Consider the following 22007-nt stretch of genomic DNA (forward strand, 5'->3'; position numbering starts at 1 on the left):
TATTTTAACCTCATGAAATCCTGGCCTCCCGTTCCCCAAAATGAAGGACATGCAAGTACTACAGGAGCACAGCAACATTTGCATTTCCGCAGTGATTTCCAGAGGAAAATCTTAACATGTATGAAATATTTTCTTCATTTTAAGAATTTTTTAAAAGTGTGTTACTTGCCTCTCCTCCACATTAGTAGTTTAAATAGGCCTCTCTTTCTCTTCCCTTTGTAACATTCTGTAAAAGAGTAAGATAAATTAAAAACCCACACGTGTTTTTGAAGGAAGATAAGTGCTTGGAAACATACTTTGTCTTAATGCAACATCATATATAAAATATATATGAAATGATTGATGAAAATAATTATCATACCATAGCCTTATAACTTTCAAAGGAGAAAAAAGTGTATTTTTCTATATCCACTTCAAGCCCATTATGATACAAAATGAAATTTGTGTGCACTGCGATGTAAAGTAGGATTTATAGCTACTACATAAACCTTGATAGGATACTTTTGGCTTACTGAACTGCCCCATGCTTGCTTCATTGCTTTGTGGATAGTATATTGCCTTTCTGCAATGTATAGATCCAGTGGACAAATTTGAGGTCAAATTAGGCGTAGTACATTAGACATGGTGGCAGCAAGTCAGAGTTTCTCTTCCTAGTCTCTAGATCTTTGCTTTTCTGATAGATAACCACATATACTATAGGGCATATGTGAATAAGTTCTATCTTCTCTCTGCTGCATGTCAGTGTTCGTTACTCTAAAAAATGAAGGTATAGTGCAATTCCTCTTGAAGGCAACTGAAGTGCACCATGTAATGCATGTAGATCCCAAATCCTACACCTAGCCTCTCCTGCATAGCGGTGGGACAATGTTGTGAGGATCTTTAAATGCCTGTTCCTAGTATGACGGTGTAGCAACTTGCACTGAACAGGCCCTTCCAAGAAGTGGAGTTTAGCTTGGTCTGCTCCCAAGTATTCTACTTCCAGAATAATTCTGTGAAATTACCTACATTAAGGTTTGTGTAAGAAAAAAATAGCATTAAGAATTTGTGCCAGAAAAAAAAAGGTAGGTTCAGTATCCAGTATCCCCAGGCATAGAATACTGGTGCCAAAGTAAAATCTAAATTTCCTTTATTTGACAGAAAAATACATCTACCATAGAAAGTGTGCTCTGAGGGGAATCTGTCTGGCCCCTTTAGTGCTCCGAAATGTACAGTGTCACTGAAGAGACACTGTTTTCAGAGTGAATTATTTATGGAAGACACATCTGTGCTACATGGCTCATTAGACCAGTAGTGTGCTGCTTCTGTGGTTTGCTGCCGCCCAAACTCAGCTGTGTCCATCCTCTTTGTGTCTGTTACTCCTTTAGAAGAGCCACAAAATGGAAAGGATAAAAACACCAAACGAAACCATAAGAAAAAGTCCAGCATGGCAAACTTCCAAAGAGCAAAATCCTCTTTCTATATGAAATAATACAGCTAGCACCACATGTAATGAAAAAAAAAAAACCATTAAAAAAAGGAAAATATTACTTAGCCAGATCTTATCCATGTATTTCTTACATATGTGCTTATACATTTCAAGTGTGGAGTTTTTGCACTTTCAAACATCTGTGCCTTCCTTTTATTAAAAAGTGAGTACTGAAGTAAAAATCAATCAGTCAATCACTATGGTGAACCAGTATGGTGATTTCTATGCAAGCTCTTCGCTAAACTTAGTTCAGGTTATTTTTCTGCTCACTGTCAGAGACAGGTTTAAGTGTAGCATTGAACCAGGCAATGATCCTTCTTTAATTCCTAGTGAATTTGGTGCAGGATTTGAAGTAACCTATTTTGACACTGTTTTGTCAAATCTTGGATGTGCTAAAACATTTCCATTTTCTGTAGAATATTATATTTTTTCATTAATTAATGTTTCCAGCCCTTCAAAAAGCCAGAACTCCTGAGTCTGCAGACTCAACCAGTAATCATTACAGATTCTGTTTTCCATATTAAGAAAGATATGAGTCTGAGCTCTCATTGTAAATTTGACTATCAGCATTTACTCTCTTACTGATGAATTTAACAGGCAGATTCAGTTTAAGAATGAAATTGTTGCGGCATGGAGCTTTTCCTTTGACAAGTGCTCTGAAACTGGCTCTCCAGGATGCTTACAGTCTCTTAAGTTGTTCACTAATAGGAAAAAGGGACTTTGTCTCGCTCTAGCTAGGATTTCCGCTACATAACAGAGATGGAGTTGAGGGAAAAGGCCTAAAAACTGTGCATGGGAAGAGGAACTCAATCCATATAAGCCACAGTGGGAGTCTGTGAAGAGCAAATCCACTTTTTTTTTTTTCTGCTGGTAGTGCTGTGTTGTCAAGCTGCAGAATTTCACCTGCTTGTGGTTGTCGCCTTTCTGAGGCTCTTGTGGGGCCTGACAACTACCTTGGGCTGTCTGTAGTGTCACACCGGAGTGGTGCCCCTCCGAGCAGTGTGGCCGTTCCTGGCTCAAACAGCCTTGTCCTGAAACCTTGGTTCAGATCTGGAGTTCACATCCCCCTTTTTCCCCAAGATGGGGTGCTTGTGTAGAACTGGATGTTTTGCAGATTATAAATTAAAGGAGAAGTGAAAGAAAATGGCAGTGAGAAACCTCTGTCAACTGACATGAACATGGAGCAGCTCCGTGCAAGGAATTGTTATAGTCGTCAAAGTGATACAGAAAAATTCCCTGGAAGGTTCAGCAGACCAGAGAATAGTCTGCAAAGTGCATCAGGAGTTAGTTATTTGAAAATAAATGGTTAAACCTTGAAAGACACTTTAGAGCAAAATCTTCTGGCAGGACAAGAATATATAATATCCATGTAGGCCGTGCTAGCTTCTCTGGCTTCTTCACTTACCCGGTTAAAAACTCTTCCATGTTGCGATTTAGAATATTAATGGAATTTAAATGAAACTACACATAAAGGACATATCAAAACCACATTCTTTTCTCTAGTTTTGTCTAATTTACCTGAGAAAAATGTTATATTCAGTAGGTGTGACATTGTTCTCACAAAACTTTCATTTTCCTTTGTAGGTGGATTCATGTGGGTGTAATCACAATTCAGCAATCCTAAAATAAAGCCATAAGACAGCACATTTCCTTCCTTCCTTTAAATAGAAACATATAGCTATAAAGCCCAATGATAAGCAAATAGCAGCTGAGCATCACATGTCATCCTGCTTTCACTCATGCGCATCGATGTGATACTGAAATGACATCTGTTAGGGTATTTCTGTAGAGAAAATCCGTGAAGAAAGAGCTCTGTAGTACAGCTGCCCAGACTTCAAAAAATGTTGTAACAATACCCTTGAATTTTTCTTTAGTGGAAACACAGTAACAATATAATCAGAAGCAATTGCAGTGTAATGAGAAGTGAGTGCTATGTATTTCTTCCTCTGCCACAATCACCTGCTTTTATACTAATTGTACAATGAGCTGATTTTCATTTTGGACAGCCTTGTTTCCTTATACAAACCTCTCTGTTTCTCCAGTTTTTTCATTACATCACAAAATGAAGCATTGCTTAAGAAAAAATGTATTCCTCTTCAGTTGTCTATTTGAGCTAAATGTTGTCTATTCTGCCTATTTTGGAGATTTCTTTGATTCTAGAGGCTTGGAGCATCATTTAGGATTGGTACTCAATTTTGTTGCTTGAAGTGTTAGTAAACATTAAAATACTGATTCGTGCTTCTGACTGGACGACTTCTGCTGTCCACTGAGGAAATTTTCAAACCAACTTCCTTGTACTTGCTCCCATGGTGAAATCTGCTTCCCAACAGCAGTGTCAGATGCCTTGATTTGATGCCCTCCTTCAGATCTCACCGTAAGATTTACTTTTGTCACAGCAGTTCCTAAAGATAAAGGAGGAAAAGGAGTTAATGAGGTCTATGGTAAGACCACCACCTGCCCTACGCTTGCCATATGTTTCTGTTATCTTTTCTTCATTTGCTCAGGTAGCAAATGCTCTGAGAGTAGCTACAATCTTTGTTTGTTCAGTGATGGCAGAGTGGTGTCTATCCTGTCATAGAGACTGTTAAGGATTCATGATAACAGTATTAGTAGTTGTACAGAATGTCTCGCACTGCTGGGGTGGCAGCTTTGAGTAGCCCATGGTTAAGATCCCAGTGTGGCTTTCTGCCCTGCCACTGTCCCTTGTAGTCGTGCTGGCATAGATGTTGGGAGAGAGGGCTATTGTCTCTGACCAATATTCCAATGGTTTTTGGTTTTTGGTTTTTTTTTCAATGCCTATTGTTTAGTAATCAATACAATAAACTATATAGATTTATTTTTGTATTTGTATACACCTCTCAAGCCACTCACCATTGACAAGCAATCTAAAATAGGTGTTTTTCTGTGAAAAAACTTCATGGTCAGACTACTTTTGCCTGGTTGGAAAAAGCCGTAAACCAAAGCATGAAGTGCTCATAACAGCCATGTATAAGTCTGATAAATTCTGGTTTCTTACATTACACTGTGTTATGTTTTAGCTTGGTAGTTTGTGAGTTATGCAGCTGTGACAGAACGACATCTCGATGGAAGTTTGGGAGCTGTTCCTAGTCAGGAAGCTCTTACAGTTCCTGAAATTATCTCTTGGGTTTTGGGGTTGGTTTCTTTCCTTCTTGCTGTAAAAGACTTAGGTTTGTCCTAATATCCTGTTTCCTTTGCCACATTGAGTTGTTTTATTTGGATCTAATGGGGCCTTCTGAATAGCATGAGATGTGATAACAGCATTGTTCCTGACGTGAAATATTTTATGGGCAAACCTTTTTTAGTAGCTTTTCAAATGTTATTATGATTCTAAATTTCATGTTGCCTACTGCAAGATGTGGAGTCTTCAAGCTTTTATAAACCTGTTGGTTCCTATCTGGTTTGAAGAGATGGTCTCAGCTGTAAACAAGCCAACTGGACAACTTTAACATGAAAAATTAATTTGTTTTCAGGGTTACATGTATGCAAAGAAAATGCCTCTGCAAAAAAAAATGTTGCCTTAATAGAGCCTATATGTTTTTACCCCCAGATAATTTATAAATAGGTGAAAAGCTTTTGCTAAAAAAAAAAAAAAACAACAAAAAACAGTTAAAAGTAGATAGAAACCAAATATGGAAAAATTTCATCCAGAAATATTTTTTTTTTCAGAAATAAAGACTTGATCAGGAATTTACAGGAGTCAGTGAAAAATCTCTACTCTCTGTTGTTCCTTTTGCCTGAGACCATAATGCTGTATTCTGGCAAACTCCTGAGCATGTGCTTGACTTTATGTTCCAGACTCACTCCTCTGAAGCTGATATACTGAAATTAAGCATGTGTTTAATGTGCTTTGCTGGCTCAAGTCCTAATTAAAGCGAAAAGATGAGTTCTCAATGTAATTTCAATGGTAGTTTTTGCTACTAGCAAAGTTAACAGGGAAAATGTCTTTATTATATAAATATAGAAGACTTCGTGGTAGGACGAGCCACCATATCAGGTCAAATATCACTTGGATATTTTGTGGGAGAAAAGCATTGTTCCTACATGCTAGGTTAGTAACATGTCTTGGTGAGTTGTATGCGCCAGCTGCTCTTTCCCAAATTTGTTGCCTTTCATTAAATGCAGTCTTTAATGGACAGTGCCTTTGCTTTCCCTTTTCTGTGTTCCTATAATCTGAAGACAATTTTTTAGATTATTTTACATTTTGTAACTATTTATTTTTTCTTTATGGCTTAGCAGACAGCTGGAAAAAATATACTGAAACGTGCTTTTGGCAGTCATCACACTGTGATCATAAAAGTTAAACCCAGGATAAAAGAGAAAGTTAAGTAAAATACATGTAAGAAAGAAATAGAAAATATGGCAAAGACTGGATAGCTAACATTTTGTAGACTAATCCAAGCAGCTTTAAGTTTGTCTTTTAATGCAAAAATATAATAATTTGATAAAAAAGACTTTTTCTTCACACTGTTTGATTAAATGAGAATAAACAACTGAATTATAAGGTGTAAGAGGCTTAATAAAGACAAGGACTACTGGGTCAGTTCCTAAAGCGTTCAGTTTCTTTCTTCCTTGGAGTCATGTGGTTTTGATTTTGTTTGTGAACTGTGCCAAATCTGTCTTTTAATATGATTTTGAATATCTGCAAATGCAATTTCTTTAGTTAAAATTAGAAGCGTGCTTTAGATCTAACAACATGTTAGTGAACAGAAACATGAAAAATATTTTTGTGACCGAGGGGTGACCTCCTTGGTGCCTGAGTCTCTCAGCGAGGGACGTTTGTGCGTGTCTATGGGATGTACATGTCCACATATGCACACAATAGTGGGCAAGTGCTTCTGTACTGTCAGAAAGATTTTCCATCCACACTACTGTTGCCCTGTTTGTTGAATTACTGTCCTTCAATTAAGAGGTAGTCAAACGCATGTTGGATCAGACATCACAACTTCTTCCTATTTGACTGGAATCAATATTTCCCAGACTTCCTTTTCTCTTCATTTGAGAATTTTTTCTTCTCAAGAAGCCCCAAATGCCTGAAACTTCAAAGTGAAAATATTGCTGCAGGGCTTATCAGGAGATGCCTTTTGGCTGTATTATGCTTTCCTCTGTGGGCTGGCTAGTTAGCTACTTTTGAGGGTCTCTAGAGATGAAGAATGACAGTATGTATGAGAAAAGTAATTTCAACAATCTCAGAATATTTGTTAATGAATAAAGGTACAAAATGCACGAAACTAGCTTTTAAAAAAGTGCCTGACTTTATTATAGCTCTTCATTATACCTCGCCAGCCTTCTGCGCCTGCATAAAATGGAAATTAAATGCAATAAATCTGGAAGGTAGGGCATGGTTTTCCTCTCACTGCTTTAATATTGGTCTGGATTACAGAAATATGGCAGAATATTTAAGCTCCTAGTGTTTTATTACTCTTACTAAAAATATGAATGACTACACAGGAATCGTGGTGAATACGATGATGCCAAGTACCACTGACACCAGTAACAAAAGCCCTTTGGACTTTTCTAGTGAAAGAATTTGCCCTTAGATAACAGGTACATTTTCACTAACATGATGTTTCCTCCTGCATAGTCAGGAAAGAACTTGTCTGATGTACTGCTGGTAACATAGAATCATAGAATAGTTTGGGTTGGAAGGGACCTTTAAAGATCATCTAGTCCAACCCCCCTGCAAGGAGCAGGGGCATCTTCAACTAGATCAGGTTGCTCAGAGCTTCATCCAACCTGGCCTTGAATGTTTCCAGGGATGGGGCATCAACCACCTTTCTGGGCAACCTGTTCCAGTGTTCCACCACCCCACTGTAAAACATAGAAATAAAGTTTCAAGTGAAATGAAAGGGACCATAAAAGATGGATTTGCTGTAGCTTTTTGTGTTGATCGGAGGAAAAAATAATTAGACAGGGCTAGGAAGGGCTACTCAAGTTTCTGATCCTGCTGGTCATTGCACTTTAACATGCTTGGCAGATTGGAGGCATAGTGGGTATTATTGTAGGAAATGTCTATTATTTCTCCTTTTGTGGTGAACATGCCGTATTACTTTGAACTAACCTTTCTGCTTGCTCTTAGAAAAAACCTGAGGTAGCTTCATTTTATATCAAATTGCACAAAGCTCTATTGCTATACATAGAGCTCATTATAAAATACCCAGTTGCTCAGCCGCTCGTTCACTTTCTGCACTTACAGGTGCTCTTCGAGGACAGAATTGCAATTTCTGTTGTCCTTGACTGTAGACCAAATGGACAAGTACCCTTCCCTCCTTTGTCTTAACAGAGAACTATCTTATTGCTCTTTGGAGGGAAAACCCAGTGGAAGCTCTGAGGAAAGCTGAGAAGATACCAAGCTTTTATGTTTATTCCCTATAGGAGGAAAAAATCTGTCTATTTTTAGGACACTAGGATGTATGTCCCTGAGCAGACCTAATAGCTGTTACAGATTTTTTTTTTTTTTTTGTTAAGCATTGCATCTATCTTATGAAGGCTGTTCTGTGTCTCACAGCTATACAGCTGGGCTGTGGCTTGCAGTGTTAAGGTCAGTATCCATATGGGATGTTTTATCTGGAGCTCCCTCATCTAAAGGCAGAACATCTCTTGAAAGCATTCTGAATCCACTTCCATCTGCTATTGAGACAAAGGATTTGTCTGGTTCAGTCATCTCCATCATTACTCTTGAGTCAACAAGCTGTTACTTGATTCACTTCTTCCTCTTACGCACACAGCTTGATTTTATTAGCTTCTGCACCAGTTTAGCTTCCTCTCATTATACTCCCTTACTAGGAATCATCACCTTTTTTCATTTTTTTTTGATGTTTAAGATGGTATGGGGGGCATTTTCCAAAGGGTATCTGTATTTCAAACATACATGAATATGAAGAGATAGACCGCCTCCAGGCATCCAGGTCTCTGTTTTTACTTAAACTGGCTATAAATAAATAATTAAGGTACAATACCAATTTTATTTAAAATTTTGCATACCATGGAAAAATTCTGAAGCCAAGTGTTGCAATGTTTGGAGATGTAGTGTTGGACTACCAATCTTGATCACTGTCTACCCACTTAACCCTTTTTTTCTTCTGCTTCCTACTGATCTGATTTAACTGGTGCTATCTCAAGAACAAGTACAATCAAGGTTTACTGGTGGCTATCACATAGCCTTCATACCTTAAATGCAGAAACTTGAGAGAGTATTAGCTGCTAAAATCAGGCTGGAGGTGAAGTGCAGCAAAAGAGCAGATCTCAGTACGCCACTTTTTCTTCAGGGTTTCACATCATTTACCGGATATTTAAAGCCTACAATGCAGCCTGCAGTTTTTCTGGCAAAAAAAAACCCCTCCCTAAATTCTAAAATGACGGAGTTCTGGTTTTGAAAATTATTTATACCAAAAGGGTGATGCTAAAATAGTATTAGGACTAAAAGAAGTTACCTGGGTCTTTGTTGATTTGTGAGGATATTGACATAAATCAGGTCATTCATGTTCTGATGTAAATGGTGTCCTCTGTTAGTCATCACAAGCCAATCTTTCATTTTTTTCTTTTCCACAAAGGAGCTAGATAACAGCATAATTAGCCTTTCAGTTTGCCTATGTCTTTCTTACTGTAATTTATTTTAAAAGGGCACTTTATAACTCTTTCTGTGAAATCCATGGCAAATAATCATAGAAGCTAAGATCAATAAGTATTAGGGCTCATCTAAGCAAGGAAAGCCAAACAAATATGCCAGTGCAAAAGAAACTCTTATTCTGTAACATGCTGTGTACACGAGGGACTTGTTACGGATGTACGTTTATGGGGAGATTTTATCCCTCTCCATCTGTTAGTGATGACCAATGCACTTCAGCATCATCTGTCTGAATCACAGATCTGCAGCCCACGTATTTTTCACACAATATAAAAAAGTGACAAAGCAGCAGTGGAATAGAATAATGTTCCTGTTACCAGTGAAGAAGGAGCATCTACTATGTGTAGTCTCAGTGGAGTAACAAGTACCCTTTTGTTACTTCTTGCCCTGGAAATCAAGGGAGGAAGTCTAGGGGCTTACTATTTGTTATTCCTAGATCCTTAAGCACAGAAAGTATGTTTCCCAAGGACCCAGAACATCCACATGATGGGAATTGTAATCCTTTTCAGTCAGAAATAGCTCTCCTCTAGGGAGAGAAAATGCGAATTTTTTGCTAGGTGGAGATGAACTCTGTCAGTGTGCTTCCATTGCACACACTGGTGCCCAAGGTGGCACAGCCCTGAAAGGTGCCCTAGCTTGCTTTTCCCCTGAACCACAGCTTCAGGCATGAGGCTACAGAGGAGGAGCCCTGGCTCCTGACTTTACTCCCTCAGCCCTCTTCAGATCTGCTTTCTGCTCTGGGTGCTTCTGGGGAAATCACAGTGCTCGTCATTTCCAGCCTCTAAGCGAGCTCGTGCCTCGGCTCCCATGCTTTTGGCCACCCGTTTGGCACAGGAAAGCCATATGGCAATGTTGAACTGGGCCCGTAGAAATTACTGGAAGAGAATTATTTACACTTTTTCATTGACTTTTTGTTTATTTCCAGTAAAAAGGGAGAGCTACTTTTGTTGCTTCACCTTTTTTTGTCCAGCATGTCTGCCTGCCTCTTTGACTTTAGAGCCTGGGATCTGTATATAAATAGGTTATTTCTGACTTTTATTTCCTGTCTTCATGAAATGAGGATGAGCAAAAGCAGAGCCCAAGTGTGTCTCCTGCTGGTAGGAGGCATTTGAACTAGTTTAGCTTTGAAAGTTCCGGTATATTTTTTTGTGTGCAAAAGAAATGAGATCGACGCGCTCAGTCCTTTTGAAGTATGCTGATGGCTGGCAGGTACTTTCATAGTTGAAGTTAAAAAAACGACTCTAGAGTTTGCTGAAGAGAGAAAGCTTGTTAAGTGAACTTGATGAGGAACTGTCATAAGTACACGTTTAAATTATGCATCAACTTTCTCTTCATCTGAAGGTCTGTTTTGATGATGGATTTAAAAAGTATCTTTGCTCGATGTGCCAGCCTAAAAATGGAGGGATACAGCGAGTGTATCTTCAATCTTTGGATTCACTTGGTCACATAGTTATAAATGGAAAAGCCCCCCCTCTTACTGAGCACAGTGGAAAAGATAAATTGCATCAGTTTTATCCCACACCCCGCATCGCAGTGGACATCTAGAGAGGTAGTTGTGTCATCTCTGTACTGCCAGTGTCCTTCACAAAGAATCCCCGGCTGTGTTTTGGTCTGGGTTTTTTTCCTCTCCGTGAGAGCAAAAACTGGAAGGTGAAAAAAATGTACATGTGTCATACTCTGCCACAGACTGGTAGGGGTGGTTCAGGAGGGTTCATTTCATGCTTGGTTTCTGAGGAGTCTCATCTTCAATGCTGAGCTAACGATACCTGCCACTGTAACGCTGTGATGAATTCTGTAAATGCAAATTCCTATTCAGTTTTCCTGCAGCTTGAAAAATGCAATGCAATGTAAAACTGATCTGATTAATCTAGTTGTGTATATATACATGGATATTTGTTACTTCTAAAATTCTAATGAATTTTAAATCTGCTTTGAACTTTAGAGAGCGCTTTTTAACACACACAAAATCTGGGTTTTGTGCATATCACGTTTTGATATTTCTTATTAAGTTAAGGGTTTTGAGTAAATAAGCAAACTTGGTTTGCTTTACAAATGATTTGTTATGATTTAAAGAATCATCATCAATTCTATCAGCATCATCAATTTGTGGGCATTAACACAAATCCAGTAGGTAAAAACTGTTCTGCTCTCTGGTAAAGCAAGCGGCCTTTAGCCAAAATACTGAACTCAGTGCTGCACTGTGCAGTGCTTCAGTGTAAGGACAGGGTGTTGTGGAAAGGTCAGCATTGGGATGTGCCAGCATAGAGCTGTAGGTGGGGACTGGAGGAGCCGAGCAGATGCTTTGCCCACTTCTCGTGGGAGGCTCTGCCAAGTCGTGTAGCTGCAGGGCTGTGAGTGGGCTGTTGGAAACCTGAAGAAAACATCGAGTCACGCGGAACCATTTTGATGGAAATAACTGTCTTGAGCATGAGGTCATCTGTCTGGAGAATTTAATTTCCAATGCAAAGACATATAAGATCCTATTTTGAAGCCCGACTGACAGACTTTATACTGAGTAGAATGGAGATCGCATCTTAATTTGTACGAGTTAAGGCCAGCAGAAACATAGCTATTCTTTGTGAGCTTCCACTCCAGGTTTAGTGTGCTGTACAGACTTTTGTTAACTTTAATTTTAAGCAGTAATGTTCAAATAATTATGAAAATTTCCAGAAAGAGCTTGAGGTCACTCTTGAATCATAGCTGTTAAAAAATGCATGGGTTATTTTTAAAAGCAGGAGATTGCCAAAAAACTCTTGATTTTTTTTTCCTCTTGTGTTCTTCTGAGTATTTTCCCACAATTAATAGCAAGAAAGTGAAATACTGGATTTTTCAGGCCTTCAGTGTGGACCCATTTCTGCTTTCATGTAAGCTACCTGTACTTCCAGGAACTTACGGTAGTTTCTCCTTCAGCAAGGTTAGACCAACGCTACATCTTAGTAAATGTCACCCTAAAATTGTGTAAGACCTATAAAATGATTTACAAACTAATACGGCGTTGCAGTTCTGTCTTCCAGTGCTGTTTTCACACACGTCATGAAGATCAACATTTCTATTGAAGTGCTATTGAGGCAGGTTGCAGACATTTAGTTTACAGGTTGTTAGAAATCTAAATGTTCAAATTCTTTTACTTTCCAATCTCACGTCCTCATTTATTTTCTTCTTTCTCTCTCTTAATTTTTCATATTCAAAGGAGAAACCCATTTTATAATTCTTTGTTTTTCATGTAGTTCATCTCCAGAGAATTTCTTTCTCTTTGAGCTACTAACAAAAATGCAGACCATAAGAAAGTCTTCAGTCACATTTAATGAATTAATTTCTTGCCAGCAGAGGTTCTGAGATTTTCCATGCCATTTATCTACAAGAAAAGTTTACTGGTTGCCATACTAAAAATGACAAGCAACTGTAAGTAATCAAAAACACTAAGTCAGTTATTTCATGAACTTTTTGGCTTTTCTGTAAGAAATAAAGGAAAGCAGAAGGAGGACTCTAATTTTTAAGGGTGTTTGAGGCTGATTTGCAAAACAGTTCATTAAGCACTTAAACTTTCCAGTAGTTATTTTTTTTTATCCGTATAGTTTGCACTTCCATGAGTGGGATACTGTACACTTGAGGTTAGGTGCTTGACATTAGACCATGATTAGTGGCATGACATTACCTTGACTCATGGTATATATAATTAGTAGGTGCTAAACTTTTTGTATCTACATTGTAGAAAATTACTGTCTTTACTGTACAAATACAGCCTGACCTGAAAATGGCAGTGGTTAGTCATCTTTAGTTGGGCAACCTGTCTAATATTAGTGATGTCCATGCTGTTCCTAGGAGACCGCAGAAGACCTTAGCTGACAGGAACTGCAGAAGCGAATGGTGACATTTCACGATGTTTGTCAGGCACCAGAAAGGCGCAACATTCTAAAATACCTTTTCCTCAATCGTTTATTAGGCTGTAATGTACCACGCAGTCAATCTAAGAGGGATGTGAAAGCCTTCTAAAAGCCATGATGATGTGATGACTTAGGTTTCACCAGAGATGCTGAGATATTTATAAACTTGATTGCTGCATTTCCTATTACTTGCCCAGAAAGCTGTTAGTATCTACCCATTCATTTGTTATCACAAAACTATCTGGGCTGAAATTACGTTTAAGCATTTATAAATGTCATGCTCACATTGTTACACAAGACATCCTTTTGCTATTGTGAATGAGAGATTATAGTTTGAAAAGATATTGTCAGAAAATGAATCAAATTGAACAAGAATTTCAAATATTCTTTCATGTTTGTCGTATTTTGGACCATGGGAATCCATTAAAACAATTTTACTTTTTTTTGTAAGGATCAAATAAATGAGAAAAAACAGTTCTAGTTCTTCATGTTTCTTCTCTCAAAGCTGCCTCCAGTTCTCTGCACTGGAACAGGTGCCTGTCTGCTGATTTGGAGAAAGTGTTTAAAAGTTCATCATCAAATTGAGATTCACGGAGTCTTTTCATAAAAAAATAATTTGGTAAGGCAATTACAGTTACAGAATCCTGTGAAAGGTGGTTAAGGTCTGCATTAAATGGCTCATGAAGGATTAATGGGAAGAGCAACTCTTCCCTAGCTAAGTAGTGTGCTCGCAAGAGGTGACCGAAGGCTGTTTTCCCCATGGAGTGGGCTGTTTTCCAGAGAAGCCTGAAGCTTTCAGAGATGGTGTGGCAGGAGTTGTTCAATTAATAGACTAGGGAACCCATAAAGTGAGGAATGCTGGCTTAAGGACTGGACAACTGGCATCCTTGGCGTTTGAGGTATCTGTGTTAGCCCCTGGGGTGGATGAGAAGGAGCTGGTTCCTTCAGGAGCCATAATGGGCCTGGGATGCTGGCTGTATCTCGGAGTCGTTCACTGAAACTCAAGCAACTGGGTTTGCTTAGCACAGCCAACAGAGCTCTGGCCTCAGCTAGCAGTCTGCCTTGGACTTCATTGTCCTAGAGATAAAGATAGTTAGGAAAGGACTTAGGTAAATGTGACTTCAAAAAATGGTTTCCAGAAGGTGCACCCTAAGTTGCAGTTTTTACTCTAACATGAAAGGCTGAAATGCAAATACAAATTAAGAGCGTCATTAACTTCAAAGTCATATCAGCAGATAGTAGCCTGGGGAAGCTCCCTCGGCTTTTTGGGCAGTGTGATGATAACTAATGACTTTAGCAACATTGTCCCTTTTTCCAGAATGAACTCCCTGACTTTGCCCATGATGGGCATGGACAACTAATGAGTGAACTGCTAATTCCCCTGGAGTCAGCTTGTAGCATTAATTTGTTTCCACTGAAATAAACAGTAAAAATTGAGTTTATTTCCTGTGGAGCAGCTGCGAAGTTTAGATATGAGAAGGACACATTTTTTTTCCATTGTTCTTTTAGATGTAAATGACACTGTTGAAATGATGAAGAGTTTTCCTAAAATTGCTGGATACAGTCTGAAATTCAATATCTTTTTATATTGAGCAGGAACCCAGTATTTCTTTGGTTGCTGTGCCCAGAGGTAAGAAAATGGGCAGCACTAGGGTACTGGCAGAGAACAGTTCCCACACGTGTGGACTGCACAGCCTGGTTTTCCGCAGGCAGTGGATCAATAGGAGATGGATTTATTTGCCTCAGAGAAAGGTGTAAAAAAATGCCCAGGGGAGCTAAAATATGAACACAAAAGTTTTGAAGCAGAGCTGTTGTCTTTCCCTTTCATTCTTTTTGCATTTACTTTCAGATCAGTTCTTTAACTCTTGGTTTGCTAGCAAAACTTGGAGTTCTGCTGACACATCGCTGCCAATGGGATTCTTTGACCGTATTCACACTTTGTGTTATAAGTAATGTTATTTTTCTTTATCAGTCTGAAAATGGTAATGGCTCCCTTTCGCTGAAAATCATTGTTTCTTGTATTGTCGTGTAGGGAAGTGCTGCTTTCCAGACCGACTCCTCCATGCCCGTAGTGGTCGGTATATTTGACTGTCTCTTACTCTTCTTCCTAAGGAAAATGGGGCTGATCTCTTTAATCACTTTTCATAGGAAAGACTTCCCATATTTCCAGTGCCTCTCTTTATCTCTTCCTGAACTCCTTTTAGCTTTTAACACTGATTTGAGATGGGTCATTACCACTGGTGGTGTGCTGTCCCTGAGGTTGCACTCTTGGTTCACTGTAGACTCTGCTTGTTTTCACGACCCCTTCTAAAAACCGCTAACGATTCTTTGAGGGGGGAGGCAAGCACTTCTGTATGGGAAACATAAGTTTGTGTTTCTTCATTTGAACCAGGCCTGTAAAATTCAAGTGGGAGAGAAAGGTAGGTGATTAATGCACAGGCCTGGGAATCAGGAGAAATGATTTCTCCTTCAGGCTTCCTTAGTGATGTCCAAGGAAAACTACAAACGCAAAATGCAACCATGTTCATATTTACCGCAGTAACAGATTTGCCTGTTAGCTTGCGAAGCACTTTTTCCGTCAGTAACATGCCAATATACATATGCATGAGTATTCTAATTATAAGACTACATGATGTGCAATGCTGCGTGTTTTGTTAAATAGTATCCGTCTGTTTTAATGGGATTGATTGCACGGTCTTGATGATTCGACCTCTTACATTCTCTGGTATTAACAGAGAAGAAAAAAAGGAAAATAGGAGCTCAATGCTAAAAGAAGAAATTGAGGTGTTTAGTCACAGTAATGGCATTGTGTCTATCAATCACATAAAACGAAGCTGTTCCACTGAAACTAGAAAACCTTTTAACCTGTTTTACAAAACATTTCAGGGATGAGTCCATATGTACAAAACCATTTTAGGTGGAAGGAAAAGTCACAGTATTAATAGCCCTCTGTCTGCTAGCATCTTATCACTGGATTAAGGTTAGCAAGCACAGACCGAAGAGTCTTAAGTAGGTAGGGCTGTGTGCTTGACTAGCAATTATTTAGGTCTCGTTTGTGTAACATTCTTCCTGGCTTGAATTTGCCCCCGTGATAGTGCTAAAGGCCATTGCAAAGTGTGTTCAAAGACTATTCAGAGCATATAATCAGCAGAATGTTTGATTAAAGCTGTTACAACAGAAGAACTGCATTTAAAAAGGATAAGGAAAATGGGCTTCAGTCCAGAAAACAGCATATTCTTCATTTTAGTTTCAGGACAATCCTTTTAATCTCATTCAGGTATTTACATTATACTAAACCCTCTCTGGAATGAGGGCTCAAAATGTGGTCTTTTGAAAGGTTTATCCTTCACAGCTCTGTAAGACCTGTCTTGTGTGTTTTTCATGTCTAGGGCCATGAGAATGTGACTAGCGAGTAATTGGGAATATTGGACTGCTTGTTTATATATAGAATACAGATATGAATATATGTTATATGTTGAATATTGTGTATAAATATACAATATACATTAAATCAACATTAATATATTTAATACTGGACTGTTTATTGGAATGTTAAATGGAAATAATTTATTTTATGAGTTAGATTATTGCACTTGCCTCGTAAAGTCTGAGCTGAATATCCAAAGCAACTGCTGAATAAGACTTTTCAGATCACTGTTCACTGGCAGTGCTTTGGGAAAAGAATTGCAGTTTAATACATGTGTAGTGCGATAAGCTTAACCTAATCTGGGAGAGAACATTAAAGGTAAGCTCTGTTAGTGTCAGTTTACATATTTAAAAACTACTTAATCAAGACACCCTTTTGTAGTATTGAGGCATCAATTGCATTAAAACTCAACAGTAGTAGTGTTAATGGCCATGCTTAGCATTTATTTTCGCATACTGTGGTGTCCCCCAGTATTCTTTCTCTGCCTTTGGCAAACAGCTGAATATAAATTACTGTTCGTTTAGCCAGAGTTTAGAAAAAACCCTAAATCCACTCTGAGGCTTGTAGCTTCCTGGGCATACTGTGACCAGTTCTAGTAACAGTGTATGCTGTGTGGTCCAATCCATGGATGATTTTTATTTGTTGTTCTAAGACGTGTTCTTCCTCTTTCTTGCAGGAGAACCAGAATTTAAATATGTTGGGAATATGCATGGGAATGAAGCTGTCGGAAGGGAGTTGCTCATCTTCTTGGCTCAGTACTTGTGTAATGAATACCAGAAAGGAAATGAAACTATTATCAACTTGATCCATAGCACACGAATCCATATCATGCCATCTTTGAATCCAGATGGCTTTGAGAAGGCAGCATCCCAGGTTTGTAAGGCTACGTGTACAAGAATATTTATCAGTGTCTGTATCAGCCTTAGAATTATAATCACGCTTGGACTAGCAGTTTTACAGATACATGAACTCTTGGTGGTGATTGTTGAATGGAACAGCATAATTGGAGTATTTCCTAACAGTACAGTAGGCTTGTAACAGTACAGGAGGATTTTATTATTGGGTTTTCAACAAATAGCTGTCTCTCTTGTGAGTTTACTGTGTTTTAAAATATAATGATGTTTATGTTTCATGCATAGTCTTCCATCTAAGTTCACTGACCAAACTGCTCCCGAAACAAGTAACTTGTAGTAATACATTACGTTTCAAAAGTGGTAGTAAAGGGAAAGTTGATGTTTCCTTTAAGACTATTCTCATGTAAATACACTTACATGAATTATTCACATTCATCAGAACTTGATCCCAAAACAAGCAAACTTTGTGAGCCATCTTTTTAATATGAATAACTTTGATTCTAAGTTGCTGGTACGAGGTACTTTAATTAAGCCATTAGTCAATAAAATTTAGCATGTATTTTAGGATTACAACTCAGTTAAAAAAACATGTAATGTATTAATGCATAATTAGCATGTAGATGCCAAATAACACCCTGTCACATACATTCTTCACATACCAAATCCCATACTAAATCCAAAACATAGCAGCTACTGGGAAGAAAATTAGCCCTATCCCGGGCAAAATCAGGACAAGCTTCTGGTGTATATTATATTCTAAACAAAAATAAGAAATTTCTTGTCTTATAACGTGTATTTATTTTTAAAATTCATACAGAAATGTTGAATCTTTTTATGTGACGATTTATTTATGATTAAATAAGTCAAACTTTATTAAGATCTTTATTAAACTGATTTTCATGAAGTCTTAAAAAACCCTCAAACCCACAGCGCTCTTTAAGCAATATTTGGTCGTATGTCTCCCTCTCGTGGCAATGAGGCGGAAGCGGTCCTCAAGTTGGTGAAATGTCTCTCCGTAGTGATTCTGTAGTAATATTATTGGAAACTTTTACTCCTTAGTCAAAGTACACTTGTTTTTACACGGATGGCTTACAAATTACATATTATTTGGAGTACATTTTGCTTTAGTTCCACTGTTATTCTGATTTAGAAGTGTTTCGATCCTGTACACAGTGTGTGACGGTAGATTCAATATACCCCAAGATTAAAACCAGTAATCAAGCTAAACCTACTTTACTGAGTACTGAAAGCTTACAGAGACAAGCTGGGGAAAATTATGCACTCTGAAGGCATTTCCTTAATGCAAACCAAAACCTATTTTAGAGAATCAGCTTAAAGAAAATATTTTGCAAAAATTCTCTTTGCGTCTTTATTTAGTACTACAATTTCAGTGAACAAAGCTGACAGACACTACAAAAATAAAAATCTCAGGCAAAGATAGGTTAAGGTCCTTGGTTATCCTGAAGGCACTTAGAAGAACCTTGAAATAAGTGCAAATGTTCCTTGCGGCTGGCTGATAAATCTACAGCTGCTCTGAGGCTTACTAAAATGAGGTCTTTAATTGATGAGCATGGTCATGAGGCAACGAGGAAAAGCCAGATCTCAAGGGAAGACTCAGCAGGTACTGGAAGATCTGATGCTGCTGATAGTTTTGCCCATCCTTAGTCCAGATCTGCTGCTGTGAGAATGATTCTTTCCTCTGAGACCCTCAGTGAAATAGAGGTTGGTTTTGTTCCCACAGAGCTCTAGGAAGAAATCGAGGTGACTCAGCTCTTGGTGCTTCAGAAGTTTTACTCCCACATGATCCCTACTTATTCTGGAGAACATGAGAAGTAAACCCATGATTTGAATTTACATGGCTAAATATACCCATATAAAGCTTGATATGTGAGCTCCTGAATCTACTCATCTCCCTTCTCTTTCTGTTCCCTTTATTTGTTCAGCCTGGTGAACTTAAGGACTGGTTTGTTGGTCGAAGTAACGCCCAAGGGATAGATCTAAACCGAAATTTCCCTGATCTGGATAGAATAGTCTATGTTAATGAGAAAGAAGGTGGCCCAAACAATCATCTGCTGAAAAACATGAAAAAAGCCGTGGACCAGAATCCTAAGGTAAGTAGGGATTGAATACCAGGTCACTTACATGCCCATCTCTTCCCTTTTACAGAAGCAGACACGTAGCAACCTCTAAGAGATGTGTGTATGGTCTTTACGATTCACGCTCTTCTAAATATTTTGTTCATTTTATTAAATTTATTCATCTGATGCTTCTTGAAGTTTTTCTCAAAATGGTTCTCTGTAGTAAACCCTTTTGATCCATATTGCTTAATCCTTAGACAATTCCCCATTCAAAGAAAGTTTTATTTTTAAGGCCAGAGATTGCGTAGCCTTCTCCCTTGGTTTGAAGCTATTCTTGCAGATATTTTGCTTTGTTACCATTGCCAGAAATTCACTTGTGAATTGTGCTTGATTACATTGCTGGCTAGATAGCTATTCTCACATGTAACACATGCATTTTTTGTTAAGCTTAAGCCTTAAATATACAAGAGTGTATCTGGAGGGATTTTCATCTTCTTGTGTTTATCCCCACAGGAGGTTTTAGAAATTACTGTGTTGTGCCTGCAGTCTCTTAGAGTTGTGGCCTTAATAGCCGTTTTCTGAGTTCAAATTAAAATTGTTAAATGAAGTAATTTTACTTTCCATGCAGAGAATAGACTAGCATTTATTTTGAGTCAGTTTATTTTCCTTGTTTTGAAACTTGGTAGGCTTTTTTTAAGCCATAATGAGAAGTAAAATTATGAGATTGCTTTATCAGTGATCTCATTCTGAACTAATTTACATCAGTTTTAGATTCTCATGAATCTGCTCAGACTGATTCTGATGTAAAGGACTAAAGTTCTTTCTGAAGCCAAAATGAAATTACTGTTCATTTAAGTGGCTTGCACAATATATGTGATAGTAATTAAATCATTTTTCACATTGAATTCTCAATTTGTAACTGCTGGTTTTGCTGTTTTGTTGTAGCTTGCTCCTGAAACGAAAGGTGTCATTCACTGGATTATGGATATTCCCTTTGTGCTCTCTGCCAATCTTCATGGAGGAGACCTCGTTGCAAACTACCCTTATGATGAGACTCGGAGTGGTAAGTAGTATGAGGTAACATCAAGTAGTAGGAGACAGAAATCACATTCTATACTTATTTTACGGCTACCTAAGATCCACCTTCTAAACATCATATCATTGCATTGTAATGACTTATTTTAGCATATTAATCACATGTTTAAAGCTAGTCACTGTGTGGCTATGTTTTCTGGTTTTGAAGCTAAGTAATTTGTTTCACTAGAGTTACATCACAAAAATAATGTAACACCTGAGAGAATCATGGTCCCTCAGATATTTTAATCAAGGCAATTTAGCACTTAAATTAGCTGGGGCTGTTTGTACCCTGTTAACTGAAGCAAGAGAGATGTGTCTAGGCTGCCCGTATGATGTAAGGTTTCTCTACTTGAACCTGTAAAAAATGAATTTCTGAAAGTGATAGTGTGCTAATAAAAACAATTATAATTGTTTCCACTTTCTCAGTATTAGTCCTGTATAAAAAGAATCACATTGTGGCATGTTATCATTTAGCACACAGCAATATTATTTCGTTTTTTTCTTCCACTACAGGATGTGCACATGACTGAAAGGGTCCTGAGATGATGGTGGTGTTTGTGATTTTGCCTTCCTTCAATCTACTTTCTCGCAGTTTAATTGCAAATCCCTTTAATATCAGACTGTAAACCCCTTTTGGGAGAGACTTTTTTCTGTGACCTGTGTGTTCTTCTAAGAAAATATCTAAAGCATAGAATAGCTTAGATTTTGTGGTGCACTTTGAAATTAATATTTTCATAAATATGAAGACTGATTTGAATAGCCACCTTAATAATGGGGTAACTTGGTACAGGCAGTTGATGAAGTATTGGGAAATGTTAATGTTATTAAGATAATGCTGTGTTAGTTTGTGATGCTTGCGATGTAGGACACTTACCCGTGTACAGAGAATTTCCAGGCACAATCCTGCTGTGCAGTGCTGGTAATCTAAGTTGTGAGCTCAGTTGGTATGACTGCCCTTTTAATAATCCTTGTTCCTGGACTTTCTTTCCTCCCTAGGAAGTGCTCATGAATACAGCTCCTGCCCCGATGATGCTATTTTTCAAAGCCTGGCTCGCAGTTATTCTTCTTTTAATCCCGCTATGTCTGATCCAAACAGACCACCATGTCGTAAAAATGATGATGACAGCAGCTTTGTGGATGGAACGACTAATGGCGGCGCCTGGTACAGCGTCCCAGGAGGTGAGCCCCGCTGTGCAGGGGTTCATTGTCACTAGTGCTTGGTTATTTTAATCTTTGGTTTTCACTGGTTTAATTATAGTCTGGAATACCACCAGATTATCCACAATTTTTGGTCTGGTTAAGACTGAATCAAAGGCTAATCACTCACCACAGTACATCTGTAAAATCCCATAGAGCTCATTGTGATCCCTGTTAAAATATTCCTCTTTTATTGCTTTTTCTACAGTGTTTCTTCAGTCAAGGTTCATGTCATTGCAAATTTAATAGTTCTGCAGCGAATGAGCTATTGCTATGCTATGAAGAGAGTTTAAGTTTGGGTTCTTTTGTTTTAAAAAAAAGAGTAAGAAAAATCTCCTAACTAACCCTGATGAGAGACAGCAGGCTACTGACTGTTCATT

At 38.2% G+C, this 22007-nt stretch overlaps 1 protein-coding gene across 1 annotated transcript in view; it reads left to right on the forward strand.

Annotated features, from left to right (window-relative positions):
• The window catches only part of CPE (carboxypeptidase E), a 58657-nt gene that overhangs the window by 21831 nt on the left and 14819 nt on the right, over nucleotides 1-22007 (forward strand). The window contains exons 2-5 of the mRNA XM_086747217.1: nucleotides 17098-17294; nucleotides 19219-19386; nucleotides 20299-20416; nucleotides 21427-21609. Coding sequence (XP_086603343.1) covers nucleotides 17098-17294; nucleotides 19219-19386; nucleotides 20299-20416; nucleotides 21427-21609 — 666 coding nt within the window. The remainder of the gene's footprint in view (nucleotides 1-17097; nucleotides 17295-19218; nucleotides 19387-20298; nucleotides 20417-21426; nucleotides 21610-22007) is intronic.

The sequence above is a fragment of the Chlamydotis macqueenii genome, chromosome 4 (assembly GCF_036417535.1).
Source record: "Chlamydotis macqueenii isolate bChlMac1 chromosome 4, bChlMac1.mat, whole genome shotgun sequence".
Taxonomy (NCBI): domain Eukaryota; kingdom Metazoa; phylum Chordata; class Aves; order Otidiformes; family Otididae; genus Chlamydotis; species Chlamydotis macqueenii.